The sequence below is a fragment of the Misgurnus anguillicaudatus genome, chromosome 3 (genome assembly GCF_027580225.2).
Source record: "Misgurnus anguillicaudatus chromosome 3, ASM2758022v2, whole genome shotgun sequence".
In the NCBI taxonomy this organism is placed as follows: domain Eukaryota; kingdom Metazoa; phylum Chordata; class Actinopteri; order Cypriniformes; family Cobitidae; genus Misgurnus; species Misgurnus anguillicaudatus.
The window spans coordinates 40,639,771-40,662,618 of NC_073339.2; the positions used below are offsets into that span (position 1 = coordinate 40,639,771).

Here is a 22,848-nt window from a genome sequence, read left to right on the forward strand (position 1 = left end):
TTAGGGTACTTCTTGACCTCTTTGCACAATTTCTCGTATATGGCCTCCATCGTATCTTGCCCACATTCCGGTACATTTAGTTTATGCATTTTTTATAGACTACCTTGTAAATTTACCCCCAAGAAAATAAAATGCGCATGTGCGACAAAAATCCAGCGATGCGGGTATATATGTGCATACTATTCAGATGACAAAAAATATGCATGACGCACACTGTAAGCTGACACTCATGTACACGTAAAGTGAACAGCCTTGAGGGTCCGTTTAAATGTCAACGTTTTCAATCATAAACAGGAACATTTGTTATGTGGCATGCGTACACTATAAATACTTCTTTGCTGCCTTATTTTTTTTTTTTAATCAACTCAGAAGTCATTTCAACATACTATAATTTTTCTTGGCAAGAGATGAGTTGCTACAACTTAATAAAATAAAGTTGACATATTTCAACTATATTTTTAACTATATTTTTACTCATCTTTAGTAAAGATAAATAATATTATGTTGAAATGACTTGTAAATCGGAGTTGATTAAACAAACAATTTAAAGCAGCAAAGACATTTTTACAGTGTATGTGTGCAGGTGTGTTGTGTTGCTTTACAAAGTAGCATCGCCATCTACCGGCCTGGCATGCATAATACAGCAATATCTTCGTGTAAACTCGAATCTTTGTGACATTGTTGTAATTTTTTAACAAAACGCAAAATATATATATTTTTGCATTAATAATCAATTTTTTTAAAAAGGTACCCTTAAAAAGGTACAAAAGTTGTCACTGATACGGAACTTAAAGAAGATCCTAACATGTGCCATTTTGGTACATGTACCTTTGAGGAACCAGTATTTGGTACTAGTAAGATACCAAAATGTACTTTTTGAAAAGGTACTACCCCAGTAACAATTTTTTTTACTTTCTTGTACCTTTTTTTCTGAAGTAAATGCAATGGAATTTATTTTTTAATTAAATGACCGTGGCAATCTCACATACCGCAACTAAAAATTCAGAAGGCATCTAAACGTTGCAAACTGCGCTCAGATATGACGATACCAAAATCTGCATTCAAAAATCTAATTTTTAATAGGAACAAACATTTCTTCCTGTAATGTGTCCAAGACCAAAATGAGTAACACTCTTAAAGGGATAGTTCACCCAAAAATGAAAATAATGTCATTAATGACTCACTCGTAAGACTTCTGTTTATCTCCGGAACACAGTTTAAAGGAGCAGTATTTAAGAAATGTATATCAATTAATCATAAATTGGCCCTGATATGTCACTAGACATTAAGAAATCATTTTCATTTCAAATACTTATATCACTGACAACAGTGGTCCGGCCAGGATATTGTCATTTAAAAAGTGAAGTTGCAGCCCTCAACTGATGTTTATGTTGTCATTTTGTGTATTGGTCACCAGTTGTGTGATTGCAGTACCACTTTTAGCCACAAGTTTTGTGATTGCAATACCAGTTTCGACCACAATCCTACATACTGTTCCTTTAAGATGTTAAATATTTAGTCCGAGAGCTTGTTGACCCTTCATTAAAAATCTACGTACGGTATAGTGTCCATGTCCAGAAAGGTAATAAAAACATCATTAAAGTAGTCCATGTGACATCAGTGGGTCAGTTAGAATGTGTTGAAGCATCAAAAATACATTTTGGTCCAAAAATAACAAAAATTACGACTTTATTCATCATTGTCTTCTCTTCCGCGTCTGTTGTGAAGCACATGCGCGGGACTAAAGCCACGTGACTGCAGTGATGCGTATGACGTGTTATCCTCAGACATGTTTGCAAAGTTTTTGTTTTCAAACTTACAGCGTGCGTCTCCCTAAGACTGTAAACGAAGCCCGGGCGCAAAAAAAAAACACGCCGGGGCGCACCAGATAACAGGTCAGCCGCGTCACTGCAGTCACGTGACTTTAGTCTTATGCATGCACTTCACAACAGAATCGGAAGAGAAGACAATGCTAAAAAAGTCGTATTTTTTGATTTTTGGACCAAGGTGTGTTTTCGATGCTTCAACGCATTCTAGCTGACCCACTGGTGTCACATGGACTACTTTGATGGTGTTTTTGTTGCCTTTCTGGACATGGACAGTATACTGTGCTGATTTTCAATGAAGGGTCAACAGACTAAAAATAAAAAACATCTTAACTGTGTTCAGAAGATGAACGGAGGCCTTGCAGGTTTGGAACGACATGAGGGTGGGTCATTAATGACATTATTTTCATTTTTGGGTGAACTATCTCTTTAAAGATTCCTAAAAAGTTATTTGATGGTCTGCCTGGCTTCATAGAGATCCTTTAACACAGGACTTTTAAACCAAAAAAACCTACATAAAACATTTTGTAGCAGAACAAAATGTGACCCTCTCTGTGAAATCCAGGCAAAGGTGTCATGATCTAATTATGAGATTAGCAGCATCAAAGTTTGATTTATTTCACATTGATTTTAATCTTCGACATGACCAAAAATAGAACCAAAAAGGTTCTTGTATGGCACGATTTCAAAGAACCTCATGCAGCTTTATGTGTATGTTTGCCACAATACCTTTTAGCCCTGTAATTGCATTGCATGTGTTAAGAAAAAAAAACTGAGACTTAAAGGGGACATTTCACAAGACTTTTTTAAGATGTCAAATAAATCTTTGGTGTCCCCAAAGTAGGAATGTCAAGTTTTAGCTCAAAATACCTTATAGACAATTTATTATAACATGTTAAAATTGCCACTTTGTAGGTGTGAGCAAAAATGTGCCATTTTTGGGTGTGTCCTTTAACATGCAAATGAGATGATTTCTGCACTAAATGGCAGTGCAGTGGTTTGATAGTGCAGATTATGGGGTGGTATTATCCCCTTCTGACATCACAAGAGGAGCCACATTTCAATGAGCTATTTTTTCACATGCTTGCAGAGAATGGTTTACCAAAACTAAGTTACTGGTTTTCTAAGTTGATAGAAGCACTGAGGACCCAATTATAGCACTTAAACATGAAAAAAGTCACATTTTCATGATATGTCCCCTTTATGAGTATACATGACTGAAATATAACTCAGAACTCGATTTGGTCTGCTGAGCAAAAGCAAACACTGAGCATAACATTTTATTATGTGGGTGATGTGTGTGTTTTTGTCTGTTTGCAGACAGACCTGTATTCAGGAGCTCTGTTTGTCCAGGTTTGTTTGGGTTGGAATCTTTACCTCTCCACTGTACTCATGTTAGTGGTAACGGCACTCTACACTATTGCAGGTTTGTATTTGTGCGTCTGCATCATGTTTTCCTCCATTGTAATATACAACACAATCGCATGGTAATTCATACATATTTTATGCATTGGTTAATTGGTACAAATAAGACAAAAAACATTTTTGTACGATTTGCCTTCGCCCTGTGACGTTGGGATTAGACATAGCGCCAGCGCAACAGGCTTTTAAAGGGGATGAGAGCTGAGACTCTCATTGGTTTATTGCACGTTATGCCCAAAATACTCCCATTACTCATTAAAAAAATAGGACCAACCCTTTTCGACCATGTTTTCCCCGCACAAACCATTTTTCCTGTCGTTAAATTACCAAAAGTGGATTCGGACACGCCCATTTAGACGTTGAGCTGTGCGCTTTAGACAATGCGCTTAGATCGTTAAAATAGGGCCCTTACATTTTAGGGTGAACTAGCCCTTTAATAGTGCCTTTACAAAGCAGTATTTTGTACAAATGCATTCATTTTGGGCCACTTCTACATTTTAAATATTATGCTTTTCTTTACTTTTTTCAGTGTTTTGTGTGTTTTTCAACAATAAAAAATTATTTAACAGTAAAAAACAAGCACTTTTTGTTAAGTCAGCTAAAGAAAGTAACATTTTTATATTTTCATCAAACTTCAACACTGCCTAAATTGTCGGCTCTTTATTAGTCACTTTAAACAAAAGCCCATTTTTTAACACCGAGTAGCAACATTTGGCAACAATACTTAACAACAGATCAGATGGTAGCGGGAAACCGCAGAAAACAAGCATCAAGATTTCATGGTGCCCTCAAGCATAGAATTAAAGCTTTCATTAAATTGCTTTTTAGAAACTTTCTCATTGAAGAACGGTGGTTTAGTAGCAGATCATTTCTGCAGTAATAATTACAAACTACAATGATTGATCGTATAATCACATAATTACTTAATCTGACTTTGATCTTACCTTTGATCAATCCCCTTTGACTCGAATCTAATTAAACTTCATTAGAAAGTTGAGCAATACCTCTGTAAGTCCTGTGTTCTTCTAGGCGGCTTGGCTGCTGTAATCTACACCGATACTCTTCAGACCTTCGTCATGATCATTGGAGCAGTCATCCTCACCATCACAGGTCAGAATAAGTCTTCTCTTATTCTCCACTGGCACATCTACAGGCAGCTGTTAACTGTTGAATGAGATCTTTGACAGGCACAGAGTTAAATGTACACATTTTTTTCAGTAAAACACTTTACAATAAAATAGCCTTTGTTAACAATGTGCATATAATTATATTTCTTACCTTGTATTTTTTGTGATTGTGTACTAGTTACAGGATTTTTATGCGGTTTTATCACAGTACTGGATTACAGATAAACTTTATTGTTATTTAAATATCTTTATTGTTGTCCTTAATTATGTTTTAGTTACTTTTTAAATACAAATGACATTTAAAAAAAAAATTAAGAATTTAAGAACCTAAATGAAGATTTAAATTAATCTACAAAAAATATGATTTATATTTAAATTATAAAAAATCAGCGGAATATACAGAAATTAGTTTTGTATTTCATAACAGAACATTTACTGATAAAATATTAATGAAGTCTTATGAATAGGGGAATAATAACCATCTTAAAAATTAGGCATGATTACTGTTTAACAACAGTATATGGTTTTTATTACATTTATAATTATTTACTTCATTTGTCAATAGCGGGATTTAATACATTACCTGACATCAATAGAATTGACTCTCGCCATCTATTGTTTTATTTATTGATTGCATTAAAAAAATGATCAGCTCAAAGATTTTTTATGATAAACTATATTACTGAATATCAATACTGGGTAGGCGTGATGAAAATTTTACATTTATCTATGGAGCTATTCACATCTGCATATTTCTCGCTTTTAAGTCAATAACAAAACAAGCTCATAAAAACATATTTTAAAAAATCGTAATTTATGTAATGCATAATTTTCAGTTGGGAACAAGGTGTTTAAAAGTTTAAAAACTTTTTTCCCAATATTTTTAATATCCCCATTCAAAAAAAGTTAGGTGGTACAACCAATCGTTGTCTATTTGCCCGATAAGCTTTAAGGCGCTCCTTGTGATTGCTTGTTTATTTTATTGTGGCATTTAAATTTTAATCGTAAAAATATCTTAAAAGTCTAAAACAACTTTACCATAAAACTAGCTTTTGAGAACTATACATTTAAGAACAGGAGACAATTTTAGCTTTCAAATTTATTAGAATTTATTTAGAATTTTACAATTTATTAGAACTAAAATTATAAGCCATTATTTCTTTTTTTTTGGGGGGGGGGCATTCATAGCAGTTGTACCCTTTGACTATTTGGTTGCACCACCTGACCTCTGCAATAAATGTACATTTAACAGACTTCCACTTGGATGCTAGTAGAAGCTTTTGTCTGTAATATCAAATTCATAACTTAAGTTTTTTAAATACAATAAAATGAGTTTGATAAAATTGATTTTTTTTATTATTGGTTGTACCACCTGACACAGAAACTGTATAATGGCTATTTTATCAGCATTTGAGAGAAATATACAAACTTTTTATTCAGTAAAACAGACCACTTGGGGTTCATGATGTGATATCATGTTTACTGTTTATACTTTTTAACTTCTTAATAAAAGGCCCATGATTGAGGTTGTACTACCTTGACCTTTGAGAACATCCAACAGTTGAGATATCAAAACAAATTTTTTTATTTATTATTTAAAAATACTGAAAATGCATGTAAACTAAATAGACTTTATAGAAAAAAGTGAGGCGTCATAAATATATTTAATTATTTTTATAGTACACAGAAATATGCATGTCATTGATTTCACTGACCCATGTAGAAAACCCCTTAAAGGGATAGTTCACCCAAAAAATTAAATTCTGTCTCTCTCATGTTGTTACAAACCTTCATGAATTTCTTTTTTCTGATGAACACGAAGGAAGATATTTTGAGAAATGTTTGTAACCAAACCGTTCGTGGACCCCATTTACTTCCATAGTATTCTTTTTTTCCTACTATGGAAGTGAATGGGGTCCACGAACATTTCCTTAAAATATCTTCCTTTGTGTTTATCAAAACAAAGACATTTATGTGGATTTGTAACAGCATGAGAGCGAGTAAACGATGACAGAATTTTCAGTTTTGGGTGAACTATCCCTTTAATGTGCTTAGCCATTTACAGAATCTTAACCTTATTAATAATAACAACATGTACACATGCAGGTAGACAACAGACAAAAATATAAACACTGTGACACACAAAGTAAATAGTTCAAAGAAGTAAAGGATTTAAATATTTATTTTTTAATTGTTAAACTCAAAACGTACATTCCATTCTTTGTAATCCAAGTAAACCACATTATTTTACAGCTAGTATAAAAAAAGAAACATTTATGCTACGCCTCAACGTTTTACCCATCACAAGAGAAGATTTATCTGATATGTTTCTCTGTACATGTTGCAGCATTTAATAAGATCGGAGGCTACAATAACCTGGAGAGTGTGTATTTGAAAGCCATACCATCGAAGATCATCCCAAACACGACATGTCACCTGCCCAGAGCTGATGCTATGCATCTGTTTAGAGACCCTGTCCATGGAGACTTACCCTGGCCAGGCATGACACTGGGTTTAACTATTCTTGCAACATGGTACTGGTGCACAGATCAGGTAGGCTTAAACATACACACACACATTCAGAAATTTTAATAAACTAATCCTGGGTTTGACAAGTTGTAAAGAGTCTCACGTACAAGACATTACAAACATGCCTTGCATTGCGGGTTGCATTCACACTAAGCAATATGTTGTTTGCCACAAAGACTGCAGGTTTAAAGACAGAGGTAGAGGCTTTTGCAGAAAAATCTACAAAGCCATTATTTCTTTCTACCAATGGACCATATGGGCAGTGTTGACTTTTGTAAGTTGAAATGAACAAAAACAGGACTGCGAGGGATATACGTCAAGTTCATTAATAGAATCTTAAAGCTGCAATTTGTAACTTTTATGATTAAAAATAAACAAAAACAAGTACATAAACAAAACCATGATTCACAACGGTAAGCTTATTATAAAGATTTATTATTGAGGAGCTCAGATGCAAAATTCGCTAAACGGCGCCTTTGTCAGAAATGAGATGATGATATTAACCGAATGTTCTCTGCATGTATTATACGTTCATCAAATAATTTCGCTTCAAATCTGCTTAATCCTGACCTCAGGCCATTAAGAAATACTGGTTTGTTGGAATCTATTAAGAGTCTGATAAGAAATGCACACTTAGAGGGTTTTGCATCTGAACTCTTCAATTTGAACTACCAGGTCAGATTTCGTAGTATACGTCAATTGTTTATTATGCTATGTTTCAAACAGAGATGGTGATAAAGGCAACATTTAAGGACTGCATGTTTAATTTATTTTTATAAGCCATTTTAGAACATATTTATTTTATGAAAACAGTTTGTACTAAATATATCTATCCCTCACAGCCTTGTTTTATTCACATCAAATTAAATACTGCGGCCACCTTATGAGGCCTATATTGACAAAGCAAATGAAGCCTTGCGTCTATTTAAAAGTTTACCAGATGATTCAAGTATATCCCCTACAAAGACTGTAGGAATTAGTGTGGAGCAAATTAGCATCTAAAAATTTTCAAAAGATTTAAAGATTATGTTAGAAAAAACTTTAATTTTAAACAAATTTAAAAGCAAACACGTGAGATGTCACTTTGAAAACTGTATTTGTGAAAATAATTGTAACACTTTATTTAGTTTACAGTGCACATCACACCCTTAAAAAGTTTTTTCCAATACCTCCTCGGCAGGTGAAGAAAATAATTGCAAAACTTTTAAAAATACTCAGATCTAGCTAGCTGTTCAACTTAATCCAAATTAAATTGACAGGAAGACACTAAGGCTTGCACGACTACTTGTTTTTACTAGTCGCCATACACGTTCGAATTACGCAATGCTTCATTAGCACACTGTAAAAAAATGCAGCATTTTTGTCAAATCAACATAATTTTTCAAAGTTAAAGGAACAAAGTATAAGTAAAACAATTTCAACTTGTTTTTATAAGTTACGTCAACTTATCGCAGGTAAAAACATAGACTGTAAAAAATATGGACTTATTGTCCATGACATCACTCATAAGTTTGTGAATAGGTTTGCTTTATTGAAAAGCCAATAGTTAGCGGACCTTGCCGTCGCCATCTTGGCATCGTGTCACTGCTCATCACTCGCGGATAACCGAAAATGGGTAAAAAGGCGGGACGTGGGGGAGCCTGAATTGGCTGGTTGCCGAAACCCCACCCGCCTAGCTTGACGGTAGTGACAGTAGTGGCTGTTCACTCGTCCCTTAAGTGACCACCCCATTAATTATGCAGAACTTTAAGGCTTAATATATTTAAACGGATGAGTTACAAATAAATGACCCCCCTTGCAGTTGTCACAAAGAGAAAAATTAGCTATATAGACCAAAAACACTTTGTACCAGGCTGTAAACATTTATTTTTGCTGTAAAGTTGGGCATTTTAACATGGGGGTCTATGGGAATTGACTCCCTTTTGGAGCCTGCCTCTAGCGGCCAGTCGATGAATTGCAATTTAAGTCACTTCCGTATTGACTTCATCAGACAGATCGAAAGATTGCCCCTCAGTACAAACTTAAAAGTGTAGGTTGAATTGACCTGCAAAACCAAGTTGTTTTAACTTTATGTTGCATTTTTTTTACAGTGCATTGTCCGAAACAATGCAGAAAACCGTAATGTCCAACTCACAGTTTTGTTTAACATGATGGGTTTCGCAAAAATGTATGTGAAAAACTATAAATGAACTCTGACATCAGATCAGGCCCGACATTGGCAGCACATTCACTGTGGTTCTTCATAACATATTTTGAGGATTTAAACCACCTCTAGGTTACATTATATTTTTCCGAACATATTTGGCCAATGGCGAAAGTAATCGATCAGTCCGTGCAACCCCTAGCCAACACATGATATTTGGATCACTGTGTCAGACAGCATTTCACTTTCCTTTTCTCTCAATCCAAGATACTGTTAGCAAATAATAGAGGTCAAATGTGAAATTGCCATCACCATGGTCACAAATCCACCACCAAATTCCAGTCCACACCTAAAAAAGCAGTCCAGACTCAACAGGCACATCAACAAAATCAGGCTGTTTGTAATAGATAATTGTGCATTACTCACTGCCTTACCAAAATTCACCATCGTCCAGCTATTAAATTCAGTGTTTTTATCCTTTAACACTGTGTTAGTTTAAAAATCCAGTTTGAATCCAGTCTATATTAATGCAGATATGTGGCTACATTATTGCACGTTCATTCCTTTGTACTCAATACAAAGTTGCTATGTCAGTTAATTGTCATTGCGTCCCCGTGACAATGGATCCCCCAAGGGAAAACCACTCGGGTTGACTGAAACCTTCCTTTGAAGGTTTTTGAAGCTGGCAAGTTTAGAAAATGAGATTCCTAATGGCGTGTCAACATGTCCCCGAGGCAAAGAAGAGTTCATTTGAGATGCCCGATGAACGGGTGGGGATCTAGAGGAGTGTGTGAGCCGATGAGCAGGTGAATGGTTGCTTTGCAGTCCTTCTATTCTATAGGCAGTACTGGGTCTTTGAGGGGACCGACCAGTACGGTTCAGATTTTGCTGCATTAATCCACTTGAGGGGAGTTCATGGTCATACACATTCCCGGACCAGTACCTATGACCCCCCATCACATGCCCACTGTTTTGGGGTGGTGTATGAAACGTTCCTTGATTAGCATTCGCCATTTTGGCTCGGCCATAGGGGTCTCGAACAGGTGACCGGGAGACAGTTCGATTAAGCTGAAAGTACATGTGGAAACAGAAAGCATAACAAATCGTTTTCAGACTTTAACATTTCTAAGACGTTACTTATGAATCAACCAAATAAGAATGTAACGTCAATGCAGTCGTGCTGATCCTTCAAGCTATAATTGGACTGTTTTTCTTTTCAGTAGTAATGCTTAAACAGGAACGGTCCACCATTGATAATAATGTTTGGTGGATCATGTGACTCGACAGGTAATCGTGCAGAGGTCTCTGTCAGCCAAGAATCTGAGTCACGCCAAAGGAGCCTCCATCTTGGCCAGCTACCTCAAGATGCTTCCCATGATCTTCATCATCCTACCTGGCATGATCAGCAGGGCCCTCTACCCAGGTATTACACACACGCCTCAGCTCCTGTATCCTCTAGTGCTGCAAAAACCCATGCCATTCTATGTCATTTGTCGTTTTAAGATTTTAGATGACAGAAAAACCAGATAATTCCAGATTAAGGTAAATTTTGACACGTGGTAGCTGGTTTGCTGCTGGTCCAAGGTGGTCTCTATCAGATCTAACCAGCTGGACCAAGATGGTCTACCTGTTTAGAGTCATAGCCTAAAATCATGCTGGACCAGCTTGGATCAGCAACCATCAGCTACAATCTTAATCTGATTTTAGCTGGGTTTTCCACCAAGTTACAATGCTTGGTTAGTAGGATTTAAAGGAGTAGTTCCCAGAAATATGAAAAAGCCATCACAACTTCCTTTCTTCAGCTGAACACAACAAATAATTGTATATTAAAATGTGGTCATGTTATCTTCTTGTGTGAGGGTTAACATGGCAAAGCTTCCCAAATCCATCATTAAAATAATCCAAATGACTCAATTGGTTAATTAACATCTTCTAAAGCAAAACGAAATACTTGTAATAGAAACTGATTAATATTTTGAGCTTATTAAGTGATTGATACACTGCGTATGTATGGAAAAATACAGATCAAAGCTGTAAGTTCAAATATGGCGGCACATCGAGGACCTCAAATCTCATGGGTCATTGCATGTCACATGACGAAACACATACATGTGACCCTGAACCACAAAACCAGCCATAAGGGTATTTATTTTTTTATTTAGATTTATACATCATCTGAAAGCTGATAAAGAAGCTTTCCATTGATGTATGGTTTGTAATGATAGGACAATGTTTAGTACAACTATTTGAAAATCTGGAATCTAAGGGTGCAAAAAAAATCTAAATATTGAGAAAATCGCCTTTAAAGTTTTCCAAATTAACTCTTTAGCAACTGCATCCACTCACAAAAATTTTAATTTTTAATATATATTTATGATAGGAAATTTATTTTCATAGAACTTGATCTTAACTTGATTTAATAGTGAATTTTGGTATAAAAGAAAAATTCGATAATTTCGACCTAGTAAAGGTTTTTATTAAACATTTTTGTAATCTCTGTTATAAAAAATGTATGTAAGGCTGTTGCGGTTATGAATTTTGGCTGACAGTTACTTGTCTAATAAATTGTGACGATTATGACATTGCCTGTTTTAGAACTTTGACGATTATGACGATTAATTGTCTGTTTTATTGCTTTGACATTTAATTCTCATACATTTTTTTGTTTGTTCATAAATTAATTGTCACACATTGTTGTGATTATTTAAATTAAATATTTTGCAAGGTTTACCTGGCAGTAAATATTAATACACATAACACATATTTAAGAGTCATTATTTAATGAATCTATATTTCAAAAACTGACAATTCTTTATAAGAAATAAACACAATAAAGTGTCTAAAAAAATAACTGAAACAAATGCAATCAAAACAAATTGACTACACCAGAACAGGCTTAAATAGAGCCAATCTTACTAAGACCAAGGTCATTTTTGTACTGAACCACATGTCTGAAAAAATACATTCCTGCAGCTCCCCCTTCTGTTTTTTAAAGAGATATGCAATCATTGCGGTGATCTGAAATATCGCAATAAGTTGAAACAATCGCAATGATATGATTATTTAATAATCGCGACAGCCCTAATTTTATGTCATATAATTTTCATAATTCAAACCAAAAACTTGTACAAGCATAAAAAAGAAGATAAAAACAAACAAAACTAAAGCTTACTGAAGATAAACAATCAGTAATAAAAGAATGATAATAAATAATAATGTATATCTTATTAAAGTTAGAAAAGTGATTTAGCTGAGATCAGTGAGAGATTTTCACAAAAACATGAGTGACAGACAGGAGCAAAATTAGGTAACTTCCCCTTTAAGACTTAAGTCCAGATCCAATCTACTGTTACGCGTTTTCTCTTTTAGCTGTTTACTTTCTTATAAGCCCTAAATGGTTGTGTTTATGAGGATATTTTTGGGATGATACTTTATGAGGATACTAACGGGAATTTTGACACGTCACAAGCTATACCCGTGCGACTTACAACAGTTTTGTAGTCCAGGGCCACATGTGAGAACCAATTAGAACAACGTGCCGCTATATGAACTTACCAAAACTGATCTGCATGTTGCCATGAATACACGATAGTGGATGTACCTGTACGCCTTTTGGAGTTTCACCATGTTCATCCTTGCATGAGAAGATAATGCTATAGCATTTTAATAACAAATTATATGTTTGCATTTATTTGAAGAAAGGAAGTCATATACATCTTCTCATATACACCTGGGATGGTATGAAGGCGAGTAGAGAATTTTTATATTTGGGTGAACTATTCCTTTGGGTTAGTACAGCATTTTACAAGAAACAAAGGATTAAACTAAACAATTAGCATTTGGCAGAGACCTCCACATTAACAATAGACCATAAGTCTAAGGGCTGTGCAATAAATTCCTGAAAATTGAAAGTCTGGCTGCTGACAAACCCCAAAAACACGCTACCCTATTATTGTTTAATACGTAGCTTTCTTTACATTTTGGCCAGCAACCTCCTGCCACCCCCATACGTTCAGCTCTCACAGCAGGTTCAGGCCTGCTGAATATGTCAACAGTAATAACACACCCTTTTGCGTTCCATAACACACGCCTGACTTCTTTCATCTATATGAGACACGCCCAGGTTTACTGACTGGTAGTGGAGCCAAATCTGATAAAAATCACTTTCACATATCACAAAAACACACACACGCATATGCAGACGTAATGGATCAAAATCCTACCTTAACTTTGTCTCCGTTCTGTGCGTTCAGTAGATTCTTCTCAACTGCGCCTTGTAGGCCTGGTTCCACAACATCTGATCGCAAGTCCAGCATGGATTGAGAGAACCGGGCCATCATGTTAACTGTGTCATGGGGGTGGTCTCCAATGCGACTGGAGCCCGTCAACGTTCCGTTAGGGAGCTTGTCAATAGGACTTGCACTGTCGGTGTCAGGACACTCAAAATACTCATCCGATGTTATGGAAGTCTCATCTTTATCCTTTAATGAATTTTCACAAGTCGCAGCGGTGCTATCAGCATCGTTTTCACGAGCGTCCGTGCCCGTAACCTTCTGGTTCCCCTCGCTTTTGACTAGACTGATATCTGTACCTTCAGATCCCGCCGGCGAGTTCACAACCACACGTAAGGTGCGTGGCTTGGGCACAGGGTGTTGTGTAGCCTGCAGGTTTTCTGAAGAGGAATGCATCGGTTTAAGGTTGGGCTGCTGCTCATGTGGAGGAGGAGGGTTGGGGTCATTGTGCTCAGTTTGGGTGCTTGGAGAATGGGATGGCAACGCTGATGCATCTTGATGGTTGCTAACGGAGTTTGTCTCCGGTTGAGCATTAATCGCGAGCTGGTTATTTGGCTGGTCAACTTTTGGGGGCTGGTTGCTTGATGGAACGTTTGCATCTACAGTATCTTTTTTCAGCTGTTCTGTCCTAAGTTGGGCCTTTTCTGGTAGTGGAGTCTCAGGTGGGGCAACGAAAGGGTCTTTGAAGCGGATCGCTTGCGATGTTCCAAACATCTGCGAGCGCATTAAATGCACCGGTGCAGGCTTGCTTGTGTCTCGGATATTAATAAACCCTATTACATCACTGGGTGGGTCCGGCTCAGGCCAGATAGGCAAGTAGGAAATGAGATCTGCCTTTGCCAAACCTACAAGTCCAGGGTGCTTTTGTGGTTCTTCAGCTAACTCGCGTTGAGTCTTAGGAACCGGGACCATAGGATTCTGAGAGCTACCGTTTTTGGCACTAGCCTTGTCTGAAGACGTTTTGCTAGCCGTGTCAACATTTACAAGTGCATATTTAGGATTAATTAGCTTTCTTGCAACAGTCGCAGATACAGGGGGAGGGGCTGTAACAATGGTGGGCTCGGGCTCCGGAAGGTCTATCAGTGGAACCTTGGATAGGTTGACTCCACGGGAGTTCAAGTACAGTTCACGGAATAACTTGTCAAAGGTTTCGACAGCTTGCCCTGTCAAGACTGTAATGACGTTACGGTCCATACGAGAAGCTGTCCATGTAAAACTGAAAGAAATAAAAACAACAATTCAGAAAACAAAAAATACACGTTCTAACCAACAACAGTGGTTGAACAAACACACACACACACACACAGTTTATGGAAAACTTGCTTTAAAAATAGCTTTAGTCCACTGTCAGTTGCTTTGAATAAAAGCCGTAGTCGTAATCAAACCTTATAAAAGATGGTTGATCCCCAGCACTGCACATTTTGAAGGTCAATTTAATTCACCTTAACCAGAAGTAGGGATGTGCCACATGATAAAAAAGCCATTTTGCGATATAAATGATATAGCGACACAATGACGTATGGCGTATTTGCGTTCCCTATCGTGCACAGCAACAACACTGGAAAGCAAGCACAGCATGTCAGCAACACAAGTACAACCAAGCTGTAAAGGTACGCAAGGAGGAGATATTAGCAGCTGGTGATGTCATACGCCGCCCAAAAGTAAACAAATGACTCAACCGAACGTCACTGTGCAAATTATTTTAGTTACTGTTAACCTGAAGTGTTAAGGAGTTGTGTTATACAGGGTAGGGCTGTCACAATGATTAAATAATTGTCTAATTGCGATTGTTTGATCTCATGGCAATGATTTTAGATCACCGCAATGATTGCACATCTCTCTAAAAAACACAAGGGGGAGCTGCAGCACCTCTATTAACAGACAGTTTCAGATTCCGTTCCTTAACTGACAGTGTAACGCGATACATTACAAAGCCATTCAATACAGTGGAAAAAACAGCATTTAAAGAAATGCTGCAAAACTTTGATAAGCAGTATGAACTGCCAGATAAAACATACATTTCCAAAACAGCAGTTCCAAATTTAGGGAAGTGAAGGATGCTATTCTTAAGGATATGTAAGGAATAGATTTTTTTGCAGACATTACAAACATGCGGTTTACAAACATGTTTACAAACATGGTAGTTGTACGGACACATGTTAACTTAATATTTAATTAAATAGACAGATCCATCTTTTCTATTAATTTTCCATTAAATTATGTGATCTGATGAGTTTAAAGCTCGTTTTTACTTTCTTTGTTTCTTCCGCGATTGCATCGTGTCGCGATTGCATCGTGTCATTTTCATACCATTTCATCTCTAGTTTGTACTTTCTTTACATTTGACTCATATGCTTTGTTATCGCGTCACTACCACTGCACTTTAATGCTGCTTCTGCCACCTTACGACAATGGATTTACACTTCGAATTAGGTAGTCGGTCATCAATGATTAGATGGAAAATGCCCTTCCTTCACCATATTATTATACCTTCATAAATATCATTACCGCAAATATTCTTAAAATATCATTATATATTTTTTGGGTTGTATCGCCCACCCCTAACCAGAAGGTTTTAAATTTATGTTGAAAAATGAAAATGTAAACATGACAGTGAATGATGGGAAAATTTTATTTCTGGGTCAACTATTCATGTGACTCATCAGGTGATTAGTAGTTTACTTTATGACCTTAACTGGGTGTGCCAAAAAAGTAGACGTCCAAACTGGAAGTGCTGGGGAGGTTCCAGGTACATGACGTGTGTGTATATGTGTGCGTGTATTCTTTGAGGAGAATCACCCTACAGGTGTGGACAAAAATATTAGCACCCTTGGTAAATATGAGCAAAGAAAGCTGTGAAAATAAATTAACATTGTTTCTTTGCTTTTAAGATTTAAAGCAAATTCGTTAAATTTGTTAAAAAAAGCAAACAAAATATTTCAAATCAACATTTAATGTTCCTTACTTATGATGTAAACAGCCGTGTAATAAGCAGGATAATGTACAGGCAACCAGTTGTTATTGCGAAATAAGCCCCTCCAGTGTGATACAAGACCCTCCACTTCGCATCAGGTCCTGATCACACTGTCGGGACTTATTTCTGCAATAACAAACCAGCTGCCTATACATGATCCCTTTTTGCACACCAAGGGGACTAGAAACATGATGTTGTCCAGTCATCACTTTCAGCAGAATCAATATTAAGCAGGGGTGCCCAGACTCTGGCCTGGAGGGCCGGTGTCCTGCAAAGTTTAGCTCAAACTTGCCTCAGGACACCTGCCTGAAAGTATTATTAATACTCTAGTATGCTTAGAAAGACCTAAATTGGCCGTTTCAGGTGTTTTTGATTAGGCTTGGAGCTAAACTCTGCAGGACACTGGCCCTCCAGGACCGAGTTTGGGCACCCCTGCCTTAAAGGAATGGTTCACCTAAAAATGATCCAAACCTGTATACATTTCTTTGTTCTGCTGAACACAAAGGAAGATATTTGTAAGCAAGCAGAAAACAGGAACACCATTGACTTCCATAGTAGGGAAAACAAATGCTATGGAAGTCAATGGTGCTTATAAACGCTTTTGTTACAAACATTACCCAAAATATCTTTCTTTGTGTTCAGCAAAACAAAGAACTTTATATAAGTCTATAACAACAGATTTTTTATTTTTGGGTGAACTATCCCTTCAATCATTTATCACAATGGGTATAGCCAAATACTATAGTTCTGAAGTACAGCAAAAGATTTTCGGGCTACAAAGAATAGAAAGTAGTTTTAAGGAAATAGTTAAAACCATAAAAATATAATTCTACAATCAGAGCAAAAATTTAAAGATATTTTAATCGACTGATGTTGCAAATCTGCCTGAAAGAGGACGTGGGTCTATATGTGTGTCTTAATGCTCAGCAGAATAATTTGAGTGACCACAGACTCCACAAATAAAATAGAAGGAACAATGCAGATTTATTTTCCCAGCTTTCTTTGCTCATATTTACCAAGGGTGCCAATATTTTTTGTCCACAACTATAAAAGTACACAAAGCAGAATATGCTGTACTCAAACCAACCTGTATGATCCAGACACAGCACGGTCTCCATCCACAAACATGAATCTCGAACCCAACGACCCTTGCACCTTTTGAGCCGAGCGGGTGTAAAATTCCGCACCTCCGATGCATCGTACCCGCAGATGCTGAAAACACACGCAAACCACATCCAATCAAATATTTAGAAAAGCTACAAAACAAACATGCATGTGTTCATGTGTTAAACTCACGTTGAGATGTCCTCTGTGCATATTTGCTCTCTCGCACATAAGTAGGAAGTCCTGTACAGCCGCGTAATCTATAATTATGTATATAGCCACTTTCTTTTTGAATCCAGCCTCCATTAGGTCTTTAAAAATGTCGACGTCTGTGAAGACATCCATTACTACAGCTATCATCTGCAAAAAAAAAACACACCCACAAAAAATGCATAAGATATTAAATAAATACAATGGAAATAAACAACATACAAGGTACTATGTACAAACAGGGTATTTACCTAAAAATTATCAAAATTTTACAGACAATTTATGTAAAAAAAGAAAGTTATGGCTTAAGGATAACTATTGGCGTCCACACTTATTATTCTCAAAAATCTAGGCTGAAATTTAAAACGTCGTTTTAATAGTTATCGTTCGCCTTTGGTGTGAACGGGCATTTCCTGTTAACAACCCTTAAAAATGCCATGAAACTTGTAAAACATGTAGGACACACTATTCCATTTTAAAGTAAATACGATTATACAATTACATGACTTTTGATAGTAAAAACTATGTAGTCATGTAATTCCTGTAGCTATACATTTCCTGTAGCTCAACTGGTAGGGCATTGCGTAAGCAGCGCAAAATGTTGTGGGTTCAATTCCTAAAAAACACAAATACTGATACAAAAATTTTACCTTAGGCCTAGTCCACACGTACAGGTATTTTTAAAAACCCTACTTTCCCTCCTTCGTTAAAAAATGTCTGCGTATTCAGTATAAAGCGCTGTCAAGGGTAGCCAAACCAACAGATGGCGATATATCCCTAACCGTAAAGCCATGGTGGCCAATCAGAAGCCATTGCTGAGTCTGCCTCTGCACGAAAAATGACGTCACAAGCCAAAAAACATTGCAACCCGAGTTTTTACAAATCTTTACCCTGGCAGGAGTTTCAATAAATGTTCGGTTTCAGTCAATTGATACCGCGTTTGCGTGTGGCCGAACAGCCAAACCGCATACAAAAGAGTATGGCTTTGAAAATACCCATGTACGTTTAAGGACTTTTCAGGTCCAATACCTTCAAATTCAAGGACTAAATGTGGGGACACAATTCAAGTGAGATCAAGGTTACATTGCGATACCTTTTAAGATACTTTGTTACAGTTCCCTTTCGAAAGAACTTGCGCTGCGTCACTGCGGTGACACTGTGGTGATGCCTTCAGGGGTAAGTGCGTCTGAATGTGTATATCAAATTCAACTAATGGTGAGGCTTAACAACAAAGACAGGGTGACGCGGGAGCCAGGAAGTATATCGCTATTTAAAATATTGCCAAAGACGGCTTACAGGGACGCAAGAGGTGTGGCAAGAGAGACGCAGAGCCTCGTTCCCTTCTCAGGAAACAACAGTTACAAACCCGAGACGTTTTCATGTGTCAAACACAACTATGCAAAAAAGCATTTTGGTATGAATCAACATTCGCATACAGAAGATATAAGCATTTAAAGCGAACAGTTTAGCACGTGTGCTTAAAAAGTCTAGAATTTTTATCATATTATTCTACACTACACAGGGAATAATATGGATTTTTCCAGAAAACTTCTTGCATAAAATAGATTCAAACACTTTCAATGACCTGTACCTATGTATGTATATTTTCAAAAACTTCCCAGGGCCTTGAATTTTTCCCTCAGATTCTCAAACTTACAAGGATTTCAAAGCCCGTGGGAACCCTGGAACCAACGAGATGCGTATGCCAATCACATGCGATTCATTGTGCAGCCCTAATACAATTTACAGTATTTGCTGCTCTGTTACTCTTTGTATATGATCCCTTTATTAAACAGAAATCTTAATGATGCAGCCAAAAAAATAGCTTGCACACCCTAACCCTCTTGTACTGCTCCCATTATGATCTACATCACATTATAAGCACTCATTGTGTGAAGCATTTCCGATTAAAAGGATCATCTCTTTTGATTGACTGAGTATGTATGTGGGTTAAAGAGAGTGGGTGGTAGAGCATTTACGATGGTATGTGTCATGGGCCGGAGAGATGAACTTTGCATGTTCTGACAAGACAAATGAGCCGGTTAAAAACCAACAAGGATTGTGAAATGTGACGAGTATGGATGATGGACAGATGAAGACGGAAAGGTTGTGGAATTTCCAGAACTTTCCATTTTCTTTTGCTCTAAATTTATTTCTGACTGAGATAAGAAACAGCTCGTGGTTAAAGAGGCGTGTTAATATGCCTACTGTATATCATCTTTGTTTATTTAGCCAATTGTCAGTATCTGCTGTGTAAGCAAAGTAGACGTTGATGCTGATCAATATTTAAGATAAGCACCCAACCAGTTTTGGCTTTTCGGTGCTTGGTTCTTAAACTGTAGTATTTGAAGATAAGGTTTTAGAAACACGTCTAAAGCAGTGTTTCTCAACCAGGGGCCGGGGCACAAGGGGACCTTAGCAGAATTCCAAGGGGGCCTCAAGAGATGACTTAAAATTATTCAAAATAAGACAAAGTAAGCATTAAAATAGCGAATATACATGTGTCTAGTCATTCTAAGCTCTTGTTTATATTACTTAGAAAAAAAATTAGTGAGAGGGGCCTTTAAATAATTTTGAGGGCAACATGGGGGCCTCAAAGTGAAAAACGTTGAGAACCACTAGTGTAAAGCAATTAAGTGACTATTTAAAGTTGCATTAAATGTTTTTGCCAGCTGTTTATTCTCTTTACAGGATGCTGAAAGTATAAACATTTTATAAATTTGTATCATTGAGTTAAATCCTGATGCATTGCACACAGAGGTTTTGCTGCTTCTTCACAAGAAGAACATTCATTGGGGAACATTTGTTAAATTGCACAAAGAAGCTTTTATTCTCGACTTTTTGGAAGCCTTCCATGTACAGAGGTTTTATTTAAAGAACCCAGACACCAACACAAAAAACTGGCTGATTTAACCCGTTGTTGGGTAAATTTTGGACAGAACCAACCAAAATAAACTTTAAGCTGGGTTATTGTTGTTAACCACCATTTGGGCTGAAACAACCCAACATTTTAAAGGTGTAAAAGGATCTTTGCAAAGACCAAGACTATTAAATAACTTTTGTTAGTAGTGTAAAGGGGAAGACTGACCTCCCTGTTAAACAAAAACAGAAACCATCGCGTTACAATGTGAATTGTATTGGTTTTAATGTAAACTGTAACGGTCTCTGTGGGTCTCTAATGGTACTGTGCTGGGCTACTGTATGATGTTATCTGTCAGATGGGATCCATAGAACACCATTAATTCTACTGGTGACACGTAACACACTACATTTTGGGATATTTTGTAATGGTTTTAAAGTTAAAAATGTGATGTTATTTGTAAAGTGGGCATCTATTTGCATGCCATGTCTCTCTTCTAGCTTTCAAGCAGACTGACCTTCTGTGCTTGCGCGATGGCCTTTCTCACCACCTCTTTGATATGAGTCTGTCCGTCCGTCGGCGGCTGTGTGTACACGTTGACGCGCGTGACTCCACGATACGAATTGCAGTCGGGCCATCCGAGGTCCAAATTCGGTATGGCGATGTCCGAGCGGTCCGGCCAGTACTGCAAAGACACAGCCCCGTCATCTCCCTCCGTCAAGCCATCCGTTTTTTGATGCTCGGAACCGGGTTCGTAATCCTCAATGCTCCGCCGGAGCTGCTCGAGTTCAGGTTCCGAGAGGAACGGACGCAACTCGTGCTCTTTCACATAGCTGTCAAACGCGTCGCGTCCTTTGGTGATGAGCGCCTCGAGCGCGAGCCGCTGATCCTCGCTGTAGAAAAACTCCGGTTTGGATTCGTTTAGACGCCAATTCACGTGATTGTCATCGAGACACTGGACTTGAGAAAGAGCCATTGTGTAACGTTAATTTATAATCCAGTTTAATCGAAAATGCTTAGTCCTGTGTCGTGTTGTTAGTTTAGACATTCATTTTACCCAAATAAAGTAAGAAATAAAGTTTATTTCCACAGTTAAAGGGTGCTAGAAGAACTCCTCGTGCGGTTGTGGTAAAGCGTTTCCATGGTAAAAGTGAGACGATTGATCTGTTTTGTTTGGATTCACCGATAACGTAGGCATGAAAAAGCTCGGTTAACTTACATGCATAAATAAAGGCGATATTGTTACTCAAAGATGTGAACAATTGGTCCGAAGTTATTTGAGCATTTCCCCCCGGCGTCCTGGTTCAGTACTAAAGCCGCGCGGGAGACGCGTATCAATTCACCGACAGGTAAACGAGAACAAAGCATCTCTTACGATCCGACACACCTTAGTCACCTGACCGGGAGGAGCACCAACGCACACCACTGAATCCAAAATACAGGAGCTTTAGCTCAACAGGTCCACACTGTCTGATGTGGCAAAAGTTGCCTGATAATCTTCATACCGACGCGGCGCTGACCAAACTTTCACAGTTTTTTCTTCCATGTGTCCGTTTTGTGTTTGAAATAAACCGAGCTTTAAGTCCCCGTGGAGCTTTTGTGTTAGTTTGACCCAGTTCGGTGAAGCTTCAGACAGAGCTGTTGAGAAAGAGGAAGCGGTCGGACATCTGGTTGCATGACGCGGCACGTCAGACTGCTGTTGAGTCAACGGGTGTGTTGGGTTTCATCCGGTGCTGCGCAGTTTTGTCGGCGTATGACATCAAAGCAACGCGAGAGCGATATGTAATGTGTGCTCTCGCAGAACTTGACGTCATACGCCGTTCGGTCTGTGCAGCTTCGCGTGAAGTTAAACTGTTACGTATCTCCGAATGGTTTGGGGCGGGGTGTCCGGAAAAAAGTGTTAGGAAAGTGAAACGCAGACAGCTTCCTATTTCCCTCCTGGTTTTATGACGGGAAAATAATGATGTTTGCAGTGTGTTATCTACTGTTGCAGGAGATGAAAGAATTTCAAAAACAAGTCGCATACCTTCGATATGGATAGCAATACTTTACTACTAGCAATATTCTGATAGTACTTTAATAGTACACTACTTACGTCACTACTTAAAGTATTTTGATATAGTACACAACTGATAATTATGTATTTTACAACTGGCAATAATTTAATAGGCCTACTTCACCACCTGCAATTCTTTGAAACTAAACTGACAATACTTTGATAGTACAGTTTTTTGATAGTACACTGACAATACTGTACTTAATACCACACTACTGACAATACTTTGATATGCCACTACTTCAATACTTTAATACTACACTACTTAAAAATACTTTTTACAGTATCTTATTAAAAGAATACAA

The 22,848-nt window shown here is 37.4% G+C and overlaps 2 protein-coding genes across 5 annotated transcripts in view; one reads left to right on the plus strand and one right to left on the minus strand.

The window, feature by feature from the left end:
* The window catches only part of slc5a10 (solute carrier family 5 member 10), a 42,114-nt gene that overhangs the window by 7,972 nt on the left and 11,294 nt on the right, over positions 1–22,848 (plus strand). For both annotated transcript variants that reach the window (XM_055205971.2, XM_055205970.2), the window contains exons 6-9: positions 3,147–3,252; positions 4,278–4,358; positions 6,723–6,928; positions 10,335–10,470. In XM_055205971.2, the coding sequence (XP_055061946.1) occupies positions 3,147–3,252; positions 4,278–4,358; positions 6,723–6,928; positions 10,335–10,470 (529 nt within the window). The remainder of the gene's footprint in view (positions 1–3,146; positions 3,253–4,277; positions 4,359–6,722; positions 6,929–10,334; positions 10,471–22,848) is intronic.
* On the minus strand, positions 6,542–22,158 carry fam83gb (family with sequence similarity 83 member Gb). 3 transcript variants are annotated; one of them, XR_008644663.2, is made up of 6 exons: positions 21,005–22,158; positions 17,610–17,777; positions 17,401–17,525; positions 13,271–14,555; positions 10,441–10,508; positions 10,053–10,115 (listed from the first exon to the last, which is right to left on the minus strand). XR_008644663.2 is itself a non-coding variant. In XM_055205968.2 (5 exons), exons 1-5 carry the CDS (start codon positions 21,461–21,463, stop codon positions 9,642–9,644), a joined length of 2,511 nt encoding a protein of 836 aa, XP_055061943.2. In that variant the 5' UTR covers positions 21,464–22,158; the 3' UTR covers positions 6,542–9,641. The 3 variants fall into 3 exon arrangements, 2 of the variants coding, with proteins under 2 accessions (XP_055061943.2, XP_055061944.2); XM_055205968.2 differs by lacking the exon at positions 10,441–10,508 and having other exon boundaries at positions 6,542–10,115; XM_055205969.2 differs by lacking the exon at positions 10,053–10,115 and having other exon boundaries at positions 10,372–10,508.

What these genes read in the sequence shown, in the direction of transcription:
- fam83gb (XM_055205968.2), bottom strand. Translation starts at nt 21,463, where the DNA reads ATGGCTCTTTCTCAAGTCCAGTGTCTCGATGACAATCACGTGAATTGG. An exon ending in CCATCGCGCAAGCACAGAAG is followed by an intron (nt 17,778 to 21,004) that starts GTCAGTCTGCTT and finishes TTTTTTTTGCAG; the next exon opens with ATGATAGCTGTAGTAATGGA. An exon ending in TGCACAGAGGACATCTCAAC is followed by an intron (nt 17,526 to 17,609) that starts GTGAGTTTAACA and finishes GTGTGTTTTCAG; the next exon opens with CATCTGCGGGTACGATGCAT.